The sequence below is a fragment of the Aphis gossypii genome, chromosome 1, assembly GCF_020184175.1.
Source record: "Aphis gossypii isolate Hap1 chromosome 1, ASM2018417v2, whole genome shotgun sequence".
NCBI lineage: Eukaryota > Metazoa > Arthropoda > Insecta > Hemiptera > Aphididae > Aphis > Aphis gossypii.
This window is the reverse complement of record NC_065530.1, coordinates 17,999,267-18,022,531: the sequence shown is the minus strand read 5'-3', so window position 1 is coordinate 18,022,531 and position 23,265 is coordinate 17,999,267. Positions and strand designations below refer to the sequence as shown.

Sequence of the window (23,265 nt, the reverse complement as noted above, 5' to 3'; positions counted from 1 at the left end):
GCTTATAATAAAAAAAAAAAAATTATCTTAAAATAAACACATTCGAATGATTACTGATTAGTGATTAGGTGTACATAAATATATAATTATGTAGAATACATATTCTGCATAAATTATATATTATACGATTTACTAGGTATTAGATTCTAAACATAGTAAACCTCATTTTAAGTATAGACGTATCACGTATAGATTATTACTTATTAATTATTATATAGCTGCATGATTTATATAATTATATGCGCACAATAGATATTATTGCATGTATATTTATATTACATAAAATCGCTATAGTGTGTGTGAAGGAATTGACAGTTTTCAAGTCACGTTTAATAGAATTAATAATAATTCACACTGCAGTCGATTGGATATGATTTACAACGATTACAGGTGTTTTGCACTTTACATTATATTTAAAATGTTTAACAAATAACAATATAATAGTCACTGTGTGTCATAACTTAGGTACCTACCTATTATAAAAAGCTTACAAATTTTAATTTAGTATAACCGTTTTGGTTATTCACAGGTCAATAATTTGAGTAAAACGGTGAAGTATTAAAATATAACAGATTAATAGATTAAAATACCTACACTATGAGAAATTAATGATAATTATTTCAAATAATTTTTGTAATGGAATTTGTAATGGTTAATTAGTGTACATAGATCTTAAATAATTGTCCTACGATACAATTTAAAAAATATATTTAGAAACTTTGGCGGATAGTTGTAGTTGTAATGTAGGTGTTATATTCGAAAAAATATAATTGTCACTATACAATATTAAGCGTCAGTTATTCTTTTAATGATTACTCATGTGTAACTACCCAAGCAGGAAACGGGAACCTTCGACGTGAATACATATTAATTCCTAACCTCCCACTAGTTCCGATGCGAAAGGGCAGAGCAATAACGCTAGCATGATGACATCGTATAATGCTACACACTCGCAAATACTATATAAGTGAAAGCATTCACTGTTCAAAATTGGTTTTCATGCATATTTCATTTAAAATATAATGAATGTTTTTTGTGATATTTCTCTAAAAATATCAAATAGATAAATTGGAAAGTTTGTCTTTACCGTCTACGTACATAAATGTTAGTAAAATTATTATTATTGTCTGTAGTCATGTAGGTTTATTGTGTATATACGTATAAAGTATTTAGGCAGAACACTATGTTATACATGGTACTTGTACTTACTTATTGGTACCTAAGTAGCAAATGCACAATAGTCTTAATAAAGACTTGAGCGTTCGTCCGAATAAATACTAAATAAATTTTAAATTATCTTATTTGTAATTTTGTAAATGTCATTCAACTAAATTTAAGTAAGAGGCGCTTGCGTGCATTATTTTGTTTGCCATTCGCATCCTAACTGAATTTATTAGCTGAATTGTACATTGTAGTTCGTTGTATTTACATAATATAGTCAATTGTCTGCTACAAGGTCAAAACAAATGGTATGTACCTATAGGTAATAGGTACCAAATAGGTACCTACTTTCATATGATATACTTGTACATACCATTATATATTTTACATTTATACAGGCATTGCGCAAAATAACATTAATAATAATATAATGCATGTTTACCAATCTATATACATATTACAAAGTTTATTAAAAAAACAAGCATATACATGATGATATACTTATTCTAGTTAATCAAAACTAATGATAATTAATATCTACAGTCACTATATAGTTTTGTTGGTAACATTAATTTTCTTATATTAAAAACTTATCTAAGTGTCTAACACTGCAATAGAAACTTCATTAGGTCGCTGCAGTTAGAATTCTTAAAAAATAATCTGTAGATTAACATTTTATTATTATTTTTATTATAACATTAAACAGTTTTATATTTCATATAATAGGTACCTAGTTTAAAAAAAATTATAAACACTTAATTTAATTACGTTTTATGGAGACTTCAACTTTTAAGTACATATAATATGTTACGAATTAAATTATTATAGTTTAAAGTATAGGAATATAATAATATATATTATTATGAACTAAGACGCCATATTATACAAAGTTCATGCCAATATATTTAAGAAAAAAATTAAACAATAATTTTGGAATTAATGACTTTTTTTATGTTCATGGCTTTTTATACATTAACCTATTGTATGTAATAATACAGATTTATATGGTGTTAAAATTAATATACACTTAACTGTACAAATTGACAATCTCACTTAAATAGTAGACACACTGTCACTATTAATTTTTTTGAGTGGATGACTACCTAAATAAAAACTAAAAAGAACATTTAAGGATTAAAAATAGTAAGTATTATTATACTTATGGTGGACTCTAAACAAAAAAATAAACGTTCTTAAATTTGACAACGGTCATAATTTAAAACAAGTAAACGAAAACGTAAATGATGTTGTAATTGGAAAAATGAAAAAATGATAATGATAAAAACAATACGATATTTATTTATTGTTTTAATTTAGCAATGAATTCAGAAATTTCAAAGTATATTGTGTAAAAAAACAATATTTTTAAAATCCCTTGATCATTATAACTACGCATACAGAGATGGGGGCAGATTATCTTTCGAGGAATCAATCTCGCAAATTAAAATATTTATTTATATCAATAATAATGTAACGGACTAAGACTGATCGACCGACACGCGCTTACACGTATAGTTAATGAAAAACTTCGAGTGGTCAACTATACTTTTCAAAAAAATTCGATTTAGAAACATCGCATCTAACCTCTTCAAACCACACTTTCAACGTAATACTTTTATGTTATACAGTTATATTATATATATATAGTATATAATGTAATATACTTTGCAGTCTTGACATAATATTTAATTTAGTTCATATTTTGAACGCGTGATAATAATTAAATACCAAATCTAATATTATTATATTATAATCATCGCGTCCGGACTCCGTTGTTGTTACCGTTGTCATCGTCGCCGCCGCCGCCGCCGTCGTCGTCGTTACCGTCGGCAGTGGCGCTGTTGTTGTGGTTGTTGTGGTTGTGGTTGAACTCGTCGCTCATGTTTAGGAACTTGGCCAGCGTGACCGTCGGCGGCTGGCACGCGGTGGCGTTGTTGGCGTCGCCGGGCACCGGGACGGCGGTGAACCCGGGCCGGCACTCGCACTTGCCCATCTTCCAGCCCCTGCCCTTCCGGGTGCCCTTGCCCCGGTCCGGCACCACCCACTCGCCGGGCTCGCACGGCCCCTGCAGGTACAGCTGCTTGCACGACAGGTCGGTCCAGGCGACGGTGCCCCGGCGGTGGCCGCACGGGTCCTGGAGCGCGTCCGACCGTCGGGGGCTCGCGCCCGCGCCCCGTCCGTCGTGCTGCTGCTGCGGCAGTTTCCTGGCCGCGGCCGGCGGCTTGCACGCCAGCGCCGCCGACGACGAGTAAAACGTGCCGGCGGCCGCGTCCGAGTTGGCGCAACCGCACATGCCCAGGTACGACACGCCCTCGATGGACGTCTTGACCGTGTCCTGGAACAGGACGATCTGGCCGGCGGGGCACGGGCCCTGCGTGCCCACCCGGTGACAGCCCTTGCCGCCCGGGAAGTACAGCTTGCCCGCGGTGCACGGTATGTCCACGCACCCGACCGCCATGCCGGTGGCCGTCGTGTTCACGCTGTACATGTTGCCCGCGGCGCACGGGCCGCGCGTGTACGGCCTGTAGCACGCGCCGTCGCCGAACCACTTGATGTGGCCCTCCTTGCACGTGCACTCGGCCTTGGAACCGCCGGCCGGCACCAGGAACTGGTGTCCCGGGGAACAGGGCCCGATGCCGCCCAGTTGGTAGCACTTGCCCGTGCCGTTGTGGAAGTGCGGCAGCGACGGGTCGCATCCGCACTGGCCGCCCGGCAGGAATATGCCGCCGCGTTCCTGACACGGCCCCATCGTGTAGTGTTCGTGACACGTGCCTATATATACAAAAACGCCAATACGACATTATAATAATAATATTATAATATTCTAGTATATTATGCCGTCTAAGTCGTGTGAAATTAAACGATATTATCATATTGGAGTAGAAAATGATGTCTATTTTGTTTGTACGTTAATGCATGCGTTATATCACTTAAAATTCTAAATATTTCCTCCTAAACCAACTATAGGTTACTAGTGAAAACTGCAGCTCGATGAGAATGATTTTTCAAAACTACCAAAATAGTCCGATTTATATATTTTATTATCGAAAGATTTATAAAAATGCATTTTATTGATCTTAATAGTTTATGTATAGGACACATTTTAACGTTTACAACTAAATGATGTATTTATATTATATTATCAAGTAAAACAAGTGTCCATCACTGGGTAGGTTCTTTCTATTAGTTGATGCTAACCATTTACTGTACATCCACTCATAGGTTATATTATGGTTTAAAAATAAAAATCTACAATCATTTGTTAATCGTGAAGTTTATTGCCCAACAACATTTTTAACATACATACATTTACTTAAAATCTGACTTTGAGAAATTTTAGTTAATATTGATTATATAGAAGCAGTATTTATGCATACACTAGGATTTATATGATAATTATTGGACATGGTAATATATAATCTTTATGTTTTTCGTGAACTTTATTCCATTTTTGTAAATATTTAAATGGTTGCGATATATATACCTATGTATTTTTTTTTAATGCACGAACAGCAGATTTTCAGTTTAATCTTGTATTTTAAATATTTAAATAAAATCATTTAACCATAATAAACATTTATGATGAGAGAAAACAGGAAATTACCGAATAAAATACTGTACCTACCTATGTATGACGAGTTTTGAGCTAAGATAATCTTAAACACTGTAATAGTGTAATATAATAATATAAAAATAACCATAATAATAAAATAATTCTCTTCTACCGTATTATAATTTATAAACATGGAAATATTTTTCTTCTGTTAACCATTGAAAGGTAGCCGGTAGGTAATATAAGTTAGTTTCAATTGTGTAAGAAAACTCGTAACTCTACTACAGGTAGGTGTATTATAAATCACTCTACATGCCCGGATATTGTAATATAATGCTTCTTTTTTGTTATGTCTTTCCTGTTCTTACCATGGGTTTTGATTTTTAAATATTGTAGTAGTCACTAGTCTATCAGAGTTTTTGTTTTTAAGAATATCTAAAAAGTAAAAATTTTTGAATCTGCCTCATTAGTCTAGGAGAGGGAAATTTATATCAAGATTAAAAGTTTATTAATAGACAATTTAAAACCAAAATGTTTGACTACTAAAAAAATATATATTTTTTTGTTTTTTATTTTTTTACTGCAAGTATACAGTGTATTATACTGTATTGTCACTGACCTGTGGGTGCCCAAAAGTAAGTCGCCAGATCTGGAACGTTTTCACATCTGCAGTCGCCGATTAAACTGTTCATGATGCTAGGTACCAATAGCTGTCCTTCGGTGCATGGTCCTCTAGAGTGCTTGCGATAGCAGCGCTTGTCTTTGGGCCAAAACAATTCGTCTTTTTCCGCACACGGTAACGGATCCTCACATGTTCCCCACCTTTCCCGGTCATCTCTACGGAATACATATAATAAATCCCTATTCTAGTAAAATCTAATAGAATATTATATTAGGATTAGTACCTATACTAAGACTACGCTAAGGAAAATAGTACATAATATATTTTATTTCATATGACCAGCTATGAACAATAATATATTATATCATATTCAAATAAGTTTTTTGTATATTATACACAGATACGCTATACTGTTTAACCTCGATCATATTAACTTGACAACAATAGGTTTATAGACGCTGATTGTTTTCATATCAGGTATATCACTCAGTAAATTAACTAACAATAACTTTTATAATAACATTAATAACTAACTTAATATGAAGTAATCGGGCATCGGAAGTAACCACGCAGCGAGGGATCTTATTAAATAAGTATAATTAGTTTGTTATTTCTTATTTAAATATATATATTGATTAATACTCCGCATTCATTTAAATTGGGTATTTTTTATTTTGAGAATTTGAATAATTTTCTAGAAATGACGATGTACATAATATATCAAATATTAATGTTTGTGTTTTTTTTTTTTTTCATAGAAGATTGTATAATATTAAAAATAATAACAATTAAGTGTGTTTAAAGATTGACCGGTCAGACCATCAGAATAAAACAGAAAAAATTAGTCTCAAAATTTGAGTTTCACTGTTTATTTCACGTGTTTATTCAAACTTTAAACTTTTATAATAATAATAAAAAAACTAGTTATTTAATATTTGACTATTTTACATAGGTACATCAAGTCATCGAGATTGTTAGATGTAATATAGATATTATTAGACGAAAAATGTTATAGTTCTTTAAAAAGTAGCATTATCAAATTACTACGATACAACCATACATGTGTATTGTGTAATGTATAATGTCAATGATGTGAAGTAGTACACTATCGAAAAATCGACTTGAAAACTAGACTTACTCAACTTATTTATTTAACTTATATTATACTATAGTTTTGTCAGTCGAAACACTGATCGGAATAATTATAGATGATTACCTGTCCAGATCGGGCGCAAAATATTGGCCGTCTTCGCAGGGACCGCCGAGTCGGAACAGCTGATGGCAACGGGAGTCGCGAGCGCTACGGACGCTGCCGGGCGGGCACGCACATTCCGCGGAACCCTTGCGGTCCGGACGCGGCACTAGTTCCATCGTCTCCGGACACGGGTAACCACGTTGGAATATCCGGTAACATTTCTTATCGTCCGGCCAATAGAGTAGTTGCCATCCGCCCGATGGTTCTGCGGCGCACGGATTCTGAGATGGGTCCGCCCAGGGTGGCGGGAGCACCGCGCCCATGGCGGCAGCGACTAAGCATGCCAAGCAGTGTAGTAATATCATCACCTATACATAATATTAATAGTATAGTTTAGAATATGTTACGTGTATATATAAGTACGATATATGTATAATCATAGAAAAATATCCTGTAAAATATTTGGGGGGAGGCTTAAGAATTTGGTAGATCAGATCAGCCGAGGCCTTGTCCTCATACCCCTATTTGTCTTATCGTTATAATATCTTATTTTTTAATAGACATTTGTTGTTTTATCGAAATCGATCAAACTAACCAAAATAAATAAAAGATTTTATGAAATGCTATAAACGATTACATTTTTTTTAATTACCGTCTAATTTAAATCGTGACGTAGTTGTTCGTATTAAAATTAATTACAAATTCTAACCATCCATTTCAATTTCAATATAATCCAAACCAAAATTTCTTTTCATCAAAAGTTTCACTACATAGTTCTTTGTCTATTTTTTAAGTTTCATAAACAATAATGACAAGAACATATTTATTAAATTTATACAATGTTAATATTTTTAAAGACATCTGTTAATAAAGTTATAATTGTAAGTCTCTGAAGTTCAGATCATTATTTATTAGAGTTTTAACAGTCGAGCTTAATTTTTCAAGAAAATTACCAAAAAAAGTAATCCACTTTTTAATAGGTTTTTACGGTATTTTTATAAAAATTATATTTTTAAAATACCAAGTTGAGGTCATTTTGAATCTAAAAAGAAGTTAACATTTTTTTAGCTTAGTATATAGTATACCTACCCAAAAATGTGTATCACAGAAAAATTAAAGAAGAAGAAATAAATATTATTGTAAAACCAATAGAACTTTTCAAACGGTATCCAAAATAAAATTGAAGTTAAAGATACATTTCTAAAACATTTTAAAAATCAAATTGTATCGAACAATTATAACTTATGCATTATCAATTATAATGATGTTTAGTGTAAGCATTAAACAGTGCTTGAATTCAGAGTAATGTGCCCATTATCTTTTTTTGAACAATATTTCCAAGTACCCCTCTTAATTATATACTAAGACCTAAGTAGTAAGACATATAAATACTCAGTTAGGTACACATATTCTTTTTTAACATTTTGACTCCACCCTTCTTATTGTTTTAAGGAAAAATATATGATTCTATATTAACGTCAAGATAAATAATTTATTCTTTATGTCCAAAAAAACAGCTTGTTGTAAATATAGTGTAACAGTATAAGTACAAACATTATATTATTTATATTATAATACAGAATAATCCAAACGTCACGTTGCAAAATTGATAAAAATTACATAAAATCATATGAAATTTTGTAACGCATAATTTGGTAAATCCTGTATGCTATTGATGTAAATGTAGTAATAAATATTATTTATCTTTGTATATTGTGTATAAGTGTATTAATGTATAATATATAGTACAGTTGTCAGTCACTATATAGTATACATTATATTATAGGTATTAATATAATACAGAGCATGACCTACCATCTACAGGAAATCCGATATTAAACAAAAAAATAATTTTTAGAATAGTTACCAACACTAATAAAAAGTGGAATTAATATTAAAATAATATCTAATTATACATTAACAGTTATTTTCTCAGCATTACTGTACGTTATAGACTATTATTATTATATTATTTATCTCGTATTATTATGTATGTATAACATATTTTTAAGCCAAATTATATCATAAGATTGGTTTATCACTAATTTCAGAATTTGTGTACAAAATAAATGTAGGTACTTCATAAATAAAAAGTTTTTATTGATAATTAATTATGTTTAAGTATTTATACAAACAATAGTTAATAATATTCTTTAACAATAATTTCAGCAAAAGTTTGCCTATAGTAAAATATTCTAAAGTTACGTTTCATGGTCATGAAATATTTACTACTTATGTATGTATATTGTATATACATAATTATATACACGTATATATTATCAACGACCCTGAGCAATCTTATCGGAACCTTCAAATAGTTAAAACACAATCCAAGTTCCAAAACATTTATAAGTATATTATCATTTAGCCAATAGGTAGCCAATACTATATACATTTTTACATGCATTAACGGAAATATTAAAATATTTTTATACCTGCAGTAGTATACGGTGTAGCGTATATATTATGCTGAAAATTACTTATCGCTAAATAAAAAAATAAAAATAAAATTGGTATATATTATTTAATATTTAAATATTTTGACACACTCGCGTAAAAAAGTTAAATACATATAATATATTATACATAAATATATTGAAATGGAAACTAGGTTTTCACTTTCGTTCCGTTCGATAGGCAATGACAACGATGACTGTTATGGTTAGTCTGTCAATTCTGTATCGAGTTATATATCCCTCCCGCATTTTACGTGTATATACACGTGAACCACCAGCCACACTCTTATTCCATTCATGATGTCGACATTGTATTATAATTTTTTATCCATTTTCTCTAGTTTAGACGGTTAGACCACAACACTATAAAGCGATATGGTCATTTTTCTTCGTCGACACGCAAGAACAGTTATTTTGTATACAATTTTAATTACCGATATAGGTATACACAAGAGGCGTGTATGCACCTACATAAATAAAATATGATCGTCTTGTTTAGAGTATCTATAGACACAATGAGGAAGACAAAACAATATCGTAATTCATAACCTTGTTTCGTCCAAATTTTATAAATAATGATAGGATACATCCAAATCCAGTGAATATAAAGACAAAAGACATTGAATACAGTAAAGTATTATTTAGGTGTCAGTGTTTGAACAATAGAAAATAAAATGAAAAGTAATTTTATTCTAATTTCTCCTACGCACGTCGTGAAAACTAATCTAAACTACTACATGCAGGTACCTAATATACACATAAGTATAATATTATATAGGTAATAAAACTAAACTTAGCTCATGACAACTAGGTATATACTTCAATGTTTTTCTATGAATTCCTACCAAATATATTACGAAAAATGACGTGATATTATGTATTTTTATTTAAATATTTTATTTCGTCATAAGTTATTAGCTATAGGTGCATCTAATATAATGTACATCATGTTATACAAGCAGCAACACTGCACACCTACACAACAAAACAAAATTAAATACTTTCACGTTCGGATTAATAATATTATGTATTTCTCATCAAGTCAAATCGTGTTTTAATCACTTACAATAGTATAGCAATATGATAGATCCAAAAAAACATTCATAGAATAACATTCCGCCATATGAGACACTAAAGCGTCGACGGCTCTTAATGATTAAAGTCACCTTACACATGAGCTGTAACTATTAAGTATACGTGTTTCACATATTTTTACTCCGTATTTATATATATATATATATGCATGCATGCCAACACGTAAAATCAAAGTATAAACAATATACAGGTAGGTGTATATTATTTATTATAATGTATGCTTAAACATACAATTTTGTTGTCGTAATGTATAAGTTGTTAAAAATGCTTAAATGTAAAAAAAATTTTGGAATAGTTATTAGTCATATTACCAGCTATACGATGTCGTCTATACCATCATATTAAAATATTCTATGTAAGAATCACGTCGTTTATTTTTACACGTCAATTGGATAACAGAATAATGTGTAGGTACGTTCAGTGTTTTCAATTGATATTCCATTCGAATTCGTACTGTTTAGTGTAGACGATTAAACAATACGAATTACTATACGATATAGTATACATAATACAGGTGCCGTCCATGAATCAAAATATGGTATTACAGTATATTGGTAGGGTCATAGGGAATAATATATATTATATTAGTGTATTGGATTTCAAGCTATCGCGGCATTTCATAAACCGTTTGAACTCGCAGCTATATAGTGCATTGTAAACGAACATGATATTAATAAAATATGATATAAGTGATATAACAAGTATTGATTCATTGTCAATTATGTTATTGTCAGTGCTTTCTTTTTCTGCGACAACTATTCTTATAGAAGAAAATGTGTTTACCTATATAACATATTTCATTATAATTCTAATTTACATATTTTAACGAAAATTCGTACATGCTATGTAGCATGTATCATCTAGATGTTTAATAGTACTTACTACTTAATATGTTATATTAAGTATTCACAAAATATATGAAATGTATAATTACCTACTTATTGATTATTATATAATGTACAACAGTATTATAGATGTATTTTTATTTTAAAATCAACTACCTACAATTTTGTTTTGTTTACCGCTTTACAGTAACAAATGCGATGTGCGCAATATTTTATGTATGTATAAATTTATAATGATTCACATGAGGACAAGTAATCAGGTTTTACTTTCGAAAACACACAAACCAGTTGACTTTTTTAAACAAATATCTGTAATTTGTAAATATAATTGGTAAATTACAGCGAAAAAAATATACAATCTTAAAAATATTTAAGAATAATTGAAAATTCAAACAAAATTCATATCGAAAACATGCGTGATTAAAATAATTAAATATAATTACAATATGTTTATAACTTGATGATCCGAAAATTCGTTAGACAGTCAACATTGTCTTAAAAAATGTATTAAATGCAATTTTAAAAATGAAGAATATATCTATAATGTTTTTTTTTTCATAATGAATGTGAGATTGTAAAAGGTCATTTACAATTTATAAACTTGGCCATGATATTTTAAACAGTAAAATTTGATGTATGCCTAACCTAACCTATACACATACAGATTTTAGATTCTGACCGGAATGGTGAATAAACCTACATTGAAGTTAAAATTATACTGAGAGTTAAAAGTAAATACTTAGATCTTAAAAGATGAACTTATTAGATAGAGTTTTGTATTGACTGATTTTTGTTTTGTTTTTATATGTGTAATGTGAATCACTTGTAAAAAATTAACAACATTTATTTGGCTTAATTAGCTGGTAGTACACTAGAATTTAGTTGTTAGGTACACGAGTAAAAATTCACGACTTTTTTTATAAATTATTATTTAATTTTTTTTTATTTTCCAACGGTTAACCCATGCTAATCAAGAATAAATATTTTTGAATCATTAATCTAGCCGTTTTAGTGCAACGATTTAACAGTATTAGTAGAGTGTAATCAGAAAATGTACCTAGAAATGTGAAGGGATGTCTTTGGGGTATCATAGGTAAAACACTAAAAGCGAAGTATAATTTTTACAAAAAAGGTTAGATCACCAGCTTTGATTGCTTTATATAAATAAGTGTTATTTAAAGTTATACACTTAATATAATACTTTTGTTAAAAATTAATTCAATTTACCAATAATACTAATAAGTTATTAGGTAATACTAATATACTGTAATTACTTACAACATTACCAATAAAATACAACGTAAAAGTTATAACCATCTCCTTCGTTCAAAATTATTTTTGTATAATATAACGATGTGTTGGCTTAAAATTGTACACGACCATTACCGTAGACTGTATAGTGACCCACGTAATTTATGAGGTATATTTAATACATTCTACCTGGAATGAGTATACAGTAAAGCAAAGTTTCTTTTAAAATTTTTATATTTTATGAAAATCATTATGTTTCCTGTGTACAATTTATTTTTTAGTTTCATAATTATTTATTTTTAAATAGTATGACTTTGCAGGCATTTATTATTTTAAGTAGATATTGATTATTTTATACATAACTAGGTATATTAATTTTTAAGTAACGTTACATTTTTTTTTCATTTTATCATCACCGCTGATGATGGACGACGTGGAGGAATACCTACTGTACATTTTTTTTTCAAATGCTAGCAACTTTCGACTACGTAGTTGAGGTATACACGATTATAATAAATTATATTTTACAAGTAGATTTAATCGAGTAATGTTAACAATAATTTATTTTATCAGTCAAAATTATTATCGGGGTTAAAACTACATATAACTACGAATCCTGGTCAAAGTTTTTATATTATGCACGCTTTAATAACTTAAAATCTTTAATTGGTTGCATAAAATTAAGACATAATCTGTAACATTTTAATAAGGAATTTCTAAAAATGTTTTTCTTATATAATTTTAAACGCAAATCTATGTAATGCCTACTTAAACGTCTTTTACATTTCAACCACCTAGTACATTATTTGCAATACCTATTATGTAAAAATATATTAACTCGAATCGATTTAAAACCAATGTATTAATATAAATTAACCTCAAATCTTACAGGTTTACACATCAAATTAAATGTTTAGTCACTCGTTTCACGTTTATAGTATATAGTAGTACCTATTAAATAATACATATTATTGCCACCGAAAATGTATGAAACAATATTATATAATAATATACAATTATAAACAAGAATAAATAATAATATAAATAAAATGCGCAAAATAATTTTTAAATTAAAGTGTTTTATTCAAAATTAGACAATAAAATTGTACAAATACGAGTACGTACAACTTGATGAATTTGCAATAGCAATTACACAAACCTATAGAAAAAATTAATAATGAAAATCTATCAAAATGTATTATTATTATATTATTTATTTATTTAAGAGTTACTTAAAGTAATGTCAACTGAACATTTCCATTTTTTTCTACACAACACTTCTGCCATTTTTCTATGAAAAAGGTTACACAATAATAAATTACGCATTGTCTAAAATCTAAATATAATAGAATATACCTACTGTAATGTTATCGATTTAATCGTTTCAATTTATAACAAATATTTTAATTTCAATAACTATTATCAAAAACGCAACATATATAGTAGGTAGATATAAATCTAATATATGTTTGTATGTGAATTTTTTTTTTAAATTACTCGTTCAAATATTGCGAAAAATGCATATTATATATGTATTAGATATACACCATACACATTCGTCTCGATTTAAACAATCGTTCTCTAATAAGACTATTTTTTTTTGTTTTGCGCAATATTTATCATGTAAATACAATGTACACCGTGTACATATATATATTATGTATACATACCTTCCCCTTAGTATCACTGTTATTATACCTATATGAATCGGTAGCGTTGGCGGGTGCGAGGCGCGTGAATTAGATTTGTTACAATTATATAATAAGAATCTAAATGCGTATAATACATAAAATACTCACACACCAATTGGCACGCGTCCTTGCAGTGACGAAAACGACACTATGACTTATATAAATAATAATGAAAACGTTTATGAAAATCGAGATTTTATTATGTAGATTGTAGGTAATAATGGTATGATACAGATAGCAATATAGGTAGTACAAATATATATACGAGTCTCCTATAGTCTCCACTCTCCACGCTCCAATACAGTTTACATAGGTACTGTAAATTGTGTATTGTGATACACGATCGCGATATTATTATAATTTATTTTATACAAAAATTATAATTATTAAAATAAATTATGGCACCTACACAACAAAAGGTATAATAAATATAATATTTGATAAATATTAAATATACTAACAATGCACATATAATACAAACAAACAGTTCAAAAAAGCGACTATGCATTATGAGTAATATTTAATTCTAAGATCGTATCATGGTAAAGCGTTTTTGTTTAATGAGTATAGCCTTACAAATAGTTGGTAATTTTTACAATTCCGAGATTTAATACGAGTAAACAAAAACTCCCGTATAAATACATGTTTCGTAAAATAATTAGACTTAGGAGGACAAGGCTGAAACGTGTCAAAATGTGCAGGCAATACATATTTACAGCGAGATTTACAGTGAGCAACTTTTTACAGGTACCTAATGACTATATATATTTTAAATGTTTATAGTGCTTATACAACAAACCATGTATACGAAACCAGAAGAAAAGTATTTGTGTCATATCGATTTATGACTTACGTGTTGGAATTGTTCGTTTTATAAATTACAAAATGTTTATTTTACTATATAATATTAGTCACAAGTAGACTACAATATGTATTACCTTAAATGAACCCAGGCACTTAAATAGGATTTTATTTTTTTTTATTTTTATTTTTGGTGAGGGATTAGGGGGGGATGTTAAACTAATTTTAAATACAATTTTTATTTCAAAATAATAATTAACGTTATACGTCCTATGTTACAGATGTCGAGACGTGCGTCGTTAATAAAAATAATATTCGAAATTCAACCTTTCTACAGCCTATACAATGGTTTATTTTTTACCACATTACCACAATAAAGTATAATAATAATATAATAAGTAATATTACACATATTATATTTAATAACAAAGTATTTTATTATAATTTAAATTATAAAGAATTACTTTATACACCGGTACGAGTAAATTACGAGGATGAGTAGACGGTAGATCTATAGGGTCTAATCTAGGGTGGTTAGGTTAAAAATTCAAAAGCTTTTTTTTAAATCTAAGTTTTGAAAATTTAATTCAAGATTCGTCACAAGTGGTTAGTATTAAAACCAAAAATTCTAATGAAAAATATAAAAGACAATTAATTTTTATAGACATTTAAAGTCTCAATTTGAACGAAATCACTTAATTAAATGATAAATAACGGATAATGTTCATTATTTTGATCGTATGAACTTAAAACTTTTACATATATTATACTATTATGAATTTTACTATACGCGATGATATTTTTAAGATATTATTAACTATTTATACCATGAATCTATTTTTACTGTTATACGGTATTTTCAGAAAGATGTTATTTCATTTTGAGTTATATAAGTTGATAATATAATATGCCAATATGGTATAAAAATATATTATTATACTAATAATATAATAAATGGAATGTTTGTGAAAAAAATTATATCAACCTACAATAATATTAAATATAGAATAAATGACTTAACAGCTATGTATATCAAAAAATATACTTATAAAAAATAAATAGTCTATAGATTGACAGTCTCCATTCGGAATCGTTTTTCGTATACAATATTCTAATATTATTAAATTAAAATTTAACAAATCCATAATAGTGACCCACTGTACACCCAAAGTATAGGTAGTAGACTGGTACCAATTTGTCAATTTTCTTTTCATTTAATAATGAATTTATTCAAATTCTGATTGTTTGAATTTTTAATAAACATATTTAAAAACCATATTTTAAAATTCTTAAGATGTTTTCTACTACTAAGGAGTATTTTTGGCGATATAAACTTTGAGTTTTCAACTTTTTTATTATAAATAGATAATTTTTTTAAAGATTTTTATGTGCCAAAACACCTTGCTCAAAATTTAATCCAGTAGTTTTTAGTTATTAAAATGTTTATACTAAGATTCAAGGATAATAGTTCTTAAAAAAGTTATAAAAAAAATATAAAATACATTTTATATAGGATCTAATAAATACTTGGACCACTTTTATAAATTATAAATATTGATAGATTACTATAAATTAATTAAATTAACAAATTACCATAGTCCATTATCGTGAACCTATTATTCTTAATCGATAATACATACATTTAAGCAATTCAAAAACTACTCGTTTATGTTGTTATTTTGGTATGTCAAATATCAATATTTTCAGGAAATTATTCACTATCACTAAGCAATTTATTGAAGAAAAGGGAAATTGTCATTTGAAAAACAGAAGTTTGTAACTCCACGTGAAACTCATTAGGTAATACAAAAAAAATCTTAAGAACTTGAAAATGGTCTTAAGAATATTTAAAAAATCACATGAATAAATACGATTTTTAAGAGAGAAAAAAGAGCGAACATTAAGCTCGTTATATCACTATATATATATGGGTACATGGGTAATATAATAATATAGACGTATATATTTTTTAAATTATAAAATGTGCAATATGCGGCCATGTGGGTGGTATCTATAAAAATACTCTATAATAGTATTTATTGTTTCAAGTAGGTTTATAATAACAATAATTTAAAAATAAATTATAATATGAGAGTACTCACGTATTTTTATTAGTCGTCGTGTAGAAGTTATCCGCGGACGGTGTGCCGATCGCGGGCCATGAACACACCGGATGAAAATTTAAAAAAAAAAAAATAATAATAATAATAATACGCGAGAGCGTCGTCTGCGTAGCCGTACTCGTTATGAAGTATTATGTCAAACGCGCTGTTGCGTCTCGAGTTATGTATAAACGCCGCCGAGCGTCGATACCGTCATAATGCGCCGACCAAGATCCGGTTACGCAATGGTCAAGGCTTTGGGGGTTCCCCTCGGCGCGGCGGCTGTGTTACAATCGAGTGTACAATGTATGTATAATATGTAATTCCCGAGCGCGTGATCTTGACCCGAAATCAAAAGCTTTTTTACAACGATATTATAACGTATATTATTTTTCGTATATATATATATATACACGCACACGCCATCACGTTATTGTGTACAAGCCGATACTCTTACCCTACAGTCTATACAGGTATATATATAGGTATATATACTGGCTGTAATGTACCTTGCGCCGCCAATGTCGCGATTATTGTATTCTCCATAAGAACTACCGCCTGTAAAGTTACCTACATGGTATAATATTTTATCGTGCTGTGTCGACATAATATGCACCGTGTTATTATTGATGAATTATGAGTTTCTGGTTTTTCCTACTTCCTATTCAAATTTCAAACACGGCTAGTGGGACAATCGAATATTATATTACTATTTATTATAGCGTAGCGGTTCACGGCCGGTAGTCGAGAATACATAAATAATACTCTAAAAATAGGTATATTATGTATAGTATAATAGGTATACATATATAGTATACTATATACAATACACTTATATACAATTTTGGTGTATCAGGAAGATTTTAAAATTGTACACTCAATTTACACTTGAATGTGTCAGATTAAAGTAAAGCACTATGTATACTCAGTTATGTGTAGGTACACTGTACAATCGGCACAGTTGAATCACAGTCATCCCGTTTTAAAATAAAATTATATGATGCACGATTGTATTAAAATTCTGACTTTTGAATTATTTAGTTGTAGGTACTTACGAGTCCTATCGGTGGCGCTAAACACATATGGCTAGTAGGGTAAATACCCCAGAAGTTTTTTAGGTGGTGACTATAGGTATATAGGCGGGTGACTACTTGACATATTATAGGTACCTATTATAATATAGAGTAAATACTAAATAGTTTACAGAATTACAGATAACAGACATATAGGTACTGAGCCCAATCGTTTTCAAATACTAAGATTTTTTAAAACATTGACAACAAATAATCTACAGTTGTGACGCTAACTTATTTTTTCAAAAGAAAACAACTTACTTATAGTCTACGAATTGTTAAGAAAATCCGATGATGTATAATATAACAATCAATAACCAGTAATATTTATAGCTTAATACATAAAGTAGGATAACTCAGAAACTACTAGATTAAATTTTAAATCATATTATCAAAAAAAAATAAACACATTACACATTACACATTACAAATAATAAATAAATTATCAATGGCAAAAAAAAGTTATGTTATTCAGGACAATTTTTGTAAAAAGTGCTTTATAAAAATTACAAGTATACATAATATATACATAAAAATTCCATACATGCAATTATAATTTAATCATGATAATAGTAGCTGCGTGTACATTTTGATAATTGCCTAATTCCTATATAGTATAATAATTAAATAATATAATACATTGCTATAATATATAATATACGTTCATAACATAAAATAAATATCAGATAGTATCTAAAAACATCAACGTGTTTTTTTGCTGTTATTAAAATATTTTGTTTGATTATTATTAACAGTAATTTTTATACGTACATATTGTATCTGTGTAATTGCAATAAATAGAGACATAAAATATTTAAAGTATCAAAAGTGTAGGGGGGATATTATTTTATTAATTATTAATATAACATGTATCCTTATTTGTCTATTTAAATAACAACTTAAAAAAAAAAAATTTTAATTTAAACCGTCCTTTAAAATTCTAACTGGACTTCAACTGGTCTTCAACTAAAGGTGAGACTACCTACTTACGCGGGGAAAGTGTTTGAACTCTATACAACTGCAATGAGTATATATATTATATTACAGTGTTATTATTATTTATAATGTACACATAATATAGCTATTATCATTATACAGTGTATACACATATACATAATAATATACATACACCATACACGCATTACGCATATACGATCGTTCACCCATATCGTATATATACATCACCGCGAACGCGTTTGCGACGACGTACTTAAGCGACGCCCGAGGGTTAACGTCCCGACACGATATACGTACACAAACACGCGGGAGGCGTATACATACGACGACGTCCAGTCGTGACGTATAATAGTTTTGTGCATAATATCGTGTTGGTTTATATTGTTACGTATATTACACGATCGCATAATAATAATATTGTCGTTCGTGTACCTATATTTTGTGTACGTAAAACACTAAATCATAATCATAGTGGTTCGTAACATTGATGATCAACTCGCCAACGAAAAGTCAAAGTCACCAGTTGAAAACTTGAAACATTAAATACGTAATAATAATAAAAATCCTGGCGGCGTTGGAGTTTTGAATTTGATACGACCATCGTGTATTCGTACACGAATTCGTGGGTGCTACCCATAGACCTACTATTAATTAACCTATTTGTTTAGGTCTATGAGCTACCAAAACAATTATACCTTCAAAGTGCATATAACATATTATTTGTATATTTAAAATTTAACCGATTTACATTTTACCCAGTATGGCCAAAAAAAAATACAAATAAAGTTTCAAAATCAATTTTTTAATTTATAAAGTGGGGATCATTGAAAATCTAATAGAGTTAAAAAAATAGGAAACATTTAGTTATACCGTTGCAGCGAAATGCACATAACTACTGGATCTCTATTAGATTGAATAGGAACGCCCATTTAAATACGGCTCTTTTATGTGACGGTGGCATTTATATTATAATCATTAGTCATTATTCAGATTATATACATGGGCGTTATAGCGAATTTCGTGGGTGGTAACTAGTAGATACTATTTAATACATAATAATGTAATACCTATTATCTACCTATCTATATATAATATATATGGACTAAAATATATTAATACACCCACGCAGCATCAATTAAACGTAGTTTCGGTAATTAAATATAGGTAAATCTTGCCTATAATCTTGCTAAAAACTCATGAGTATGATTGTTAAGTATAAATGTATTTAGTATTTAAGTAAATATAGTTTCAGTTTAGATTCAATGCTATATTCCTATAAACGTGTATAATTTCATTCAAATATTATAAATAATTATTTATACCTACACAGACACATAGTCAGTTATTAACATATCTATTATCTATATAACACAGAATCAAACTTTCTATTTTTTAAACTTAACTCATCAATGACTTCATCATCATTAATTTCGATATTCCAGATATGCCTTCAATAAGGCCAGGTTAGGCTCGTCATCATTTACGTAATCTATTCTTATCCGATCGAGATTGATCAGCTATAGTTAAGCAATAACTATTACCTATAATAAATATTATTATACTTAAAATAATTGTGCATAATATAATATATAATATGCATATTTAAAATACCCTATATTTATATCTTATACATTTATTTTCTCAGAATTCACATCTCGTACATAAACATTGATTTTTTAATTATTATTATTAAATTGTATTTGATGATTTGACTTTCGTTGTCATATGTCTTATTTCGAACGCTAATGAGTAATGGGTAGATAATGACTAATAAAGATACGCATATTATGTGTATCATAAAAATCTCCATCTATGAACAGATTTTCTTAAAATGTTAACAATTACCTACTTTTTTTTAAAAAACGATCAAGGGATTCCAGAGAGGAGGGCATAAATACCTCAAAATGACCATATTTGTAGCTAGTAGGTGCTTACTATACTGCAGCGTTTCTTAAACTGTATTCCACGGAACCGCCAGGTCCTTCAAAACTTAAGTTCTTTTTTCAAAATTTTCAAGAAAATTTTTTTAAAAAATCTAAATAAAGATTAGTAGTATAGCGGCTAGCGGGAAAAAAATGTTTTACACATTAAAACTATTAAAACAAGGGGTTCTAATATTATCGAGATGTTAAAACATATTGTTGAAAACTAAATAAAAATAGCTAAACATTTTTTAAAAAAAACGTAGAGGTTTCACCATAAAAGTGAACATAAAAAAGGGTTCCATCGTTTCATCATGGATAAAATAATTTAAGGCTGTACGCGGTACGCCTGTACTAAAGTATCATTATAATATAGATACTAGATGATGTTAATAACCATCATAGTTATATAGTACATATTAGTATAATATACTATATTATGCTATATAGGTATTTTATACTTGTATGTTTAGAGCACCTAGTAGTAGTATAGTAACTACAGTTCACAATATATGTTTTACGGATAGCTCATAAATATTATATATTTAAGTAAAATAAATTTAAGTTATAACTTTTGACTTATATGCATATACTATTATTATAATAGTTGTACTGAATAAATATTACTTTTACAATTCATTTAACATTGCTTTAACATTAATATAAAAAAACCCAGGTTTATTGTTAAAGTGAATAATAAATAGTAAAAACTAAATATCTAGTAAAAATAACTATACAGGGTGATTCATTTATTAAAAAACACTTACTATTTAAAAATCTATTAAGGTTCTTAAAAAATATTATTTATTATCGTTATAATTTTTGAAGTTATTTACTTTTTTGAATGACAACATACAAAAATACAATTTCATTTTTTGAAGCAAAATATTTTTCGAAGTATATCAATTATCGATGTATAAAGTCGATATTTAGACGAGTACTTTTTGAGTTATAAGTATTTAAAGGATAGGTGAGCGGAGTGGTGTTATATGGGTATCCCTAGCATCAGGCCTGTAAAATGTTGGTTAACTACTCCGCTCACCTAAACTTTAAATACTTGATATTTCTAACAGTTCTAACTCATAAACTGATAAACTACTAGTCATCATTTCTATTTTTATGTATCGAAATACTCCAATAAATATAATGCTTCAGAATAAAAAATAAAAAATAAATGTTGTTCGATAAAAGAATAACGCAGTATATTACAATGCATAAATGTATGTAATATGCATGCCAGAATTCTTCTTTCCATTATTAATTATTGGGAATAAAATATTTGTAGGGTGTTAAATTTTTGAATTTTCGTCTGAATTTGTTTCAATCCATAAACCGTATACAATATTGAATATACACAGTAACAACGAAGAGTATGATAAATCGATCAAAATGTAATCCCCAAGTATCAATAAGTGAAATACTCATATATAGTATTATAGTGATACAGGTATAATGTTCGATATTACTTGGCTTATTAGCCTAACCCTGTTTTGGGTAGGTACTCGTAAATAATAAAGTAGTCATAAATTCATAACGAATTAATTAAATGTTTAACAAAATCTAAAAATAAAAATTGCGATTGACCGCTCATTAGCGTCCATAATTTAATAAGCTCAGGCACTTACACGTATATTATTAAAATGTATATTATTATAATGTATAATATTATATAGTCAATTTAGTTACCTGCGTGGCTGCGTGTGTTTGGTGTAGTATTTAAACGCGCGTATATGTAGGTAGTTATACCAGGTGGTACTAGCGTATAATATGCTATATTGACTGTAGACTCGTCACGGTGTATTCAGTCACTGCGCGTACCTACGTTGATTTCACTTTCTAATGGTCGTGATCCTCTTCCTATGATGTAACACGCGGTCCGTGCAGCAGGAGGAGTCTGCATATAATGCTTGATTATCATCAAAATGCATAATATTATATTACAGTACGCACGCGATATCGTATTTTCATAATAAATGCCGCATTATAATTTATATATTGTATCGTTATAATACATTTATAATACGTTTTAATTACGAAAATAAATGCATTAGTCAGTATTATTATTTATGACAGTATATGTATAATTTATGTGATTTACGGATAATATGAGTTATGACGACGTGATCCAATCAAAATTATATCTTCGTCGTCATGCAAAATGGTCAATATTTTTAAAAATTTTGATTTGTATAATTCCATATTTTTTATTATTAATTTTTTTCATTTAGACGCTTTTTGCATAACGTTGAGTAACATTGACCATCTTGTCACACATAAAAACACGATCATCATGTCGATAGTCAGATAGTGTAATTGTATTATTGTTGTCATACAAAAAGCAAACATTGCAAACATTGATAAAGAACATGTAGTTCTAGAGATTTCAAATTTAAAAATTAAATTATAAAAATTATTTCTTATATTTACACTATACGACAATTGACATAACAATTATTTTATTTTATTTTATTGCTCTGTATTAATCGGTATTTATTAATTTTTATTTTTTCAAGCTTATATTAGGTTTACTAGATTTATGGG

At 28.9% G+C, this 23,265-nt stretch overlaps 1 protein-coding gene across 3 annotated transcripts; it reads right to left on the bottom strand.

The window, feature by feature from the left end:
* Positions 1-1,606: 1,606 nt before the first annotated feature.
* Positions 1,607-22,554, bottom strand: LOC114123053 (uncharacterized). Of its 3 annotated transcripts, none has more exons than XM_050203729.1 (4): positions 22,411-22,554; positions 6,553-6,899; positions 5,334-5,551; positions 1,607-3,933 (listed from the first exon to the last, which is right to left on the bottom strand). In XM_050203729.1, exons 2-4 carry the CDS (start codon positions 6,894-6,896, stop codon positions 2,915-2,917), a joined length of 1,581 nt encoding a protein of 526 aa, XP_050059686.1. In that variant the 5' UTR covers positions 6,897-6,899; positions 22,411-22,554; the 3' UTR covers positions 1,607-2,914. The 3 variants fall into 3 exon arrangements, with proteins under 3 accessions (XP_050059686.1, XP_050059681.1, XP_050059691.1); XM_050203724.1 differs by lacking the exon at positions 22,411-22,554 and adding an exon at positions 16,773-16,961; XM_050203734.1 differs by lacking the exon at positions 22,411-22,554 and adding an exon at positions 8,967-9,185.
* Between the last annotated feature and the right edge of the window lie 711 nt (positions 22,555-23,265).

What these genes read in the sequence shown, in the direction of transcription:
- LOC114123053 (XM_050203729.1), bottom strand. Translation starts at nt 6,896, where the DNA reads ATGATATTACTACACTGCTTGGCATGCTTAGTCGCTGCCGCCATGGGC. An exon ending in TTTGCGCCCGATCTGGACAG is followed by an intron (nt 5,552 to 6,552) that starts GTAATCATCTAT and finishes TGTATTCCGTAG; the next exon opens with AGATGACCGGGAAAGGTGGG. An exon ending in TTACTTTTGGGCACCCACAG is followed by an intron (nt 3,934 to 5,333) that starts GTCAGTGACAAT and finishes TTGTATATATAG; the next exon opens with GCACGTGTCACGAACACTAC.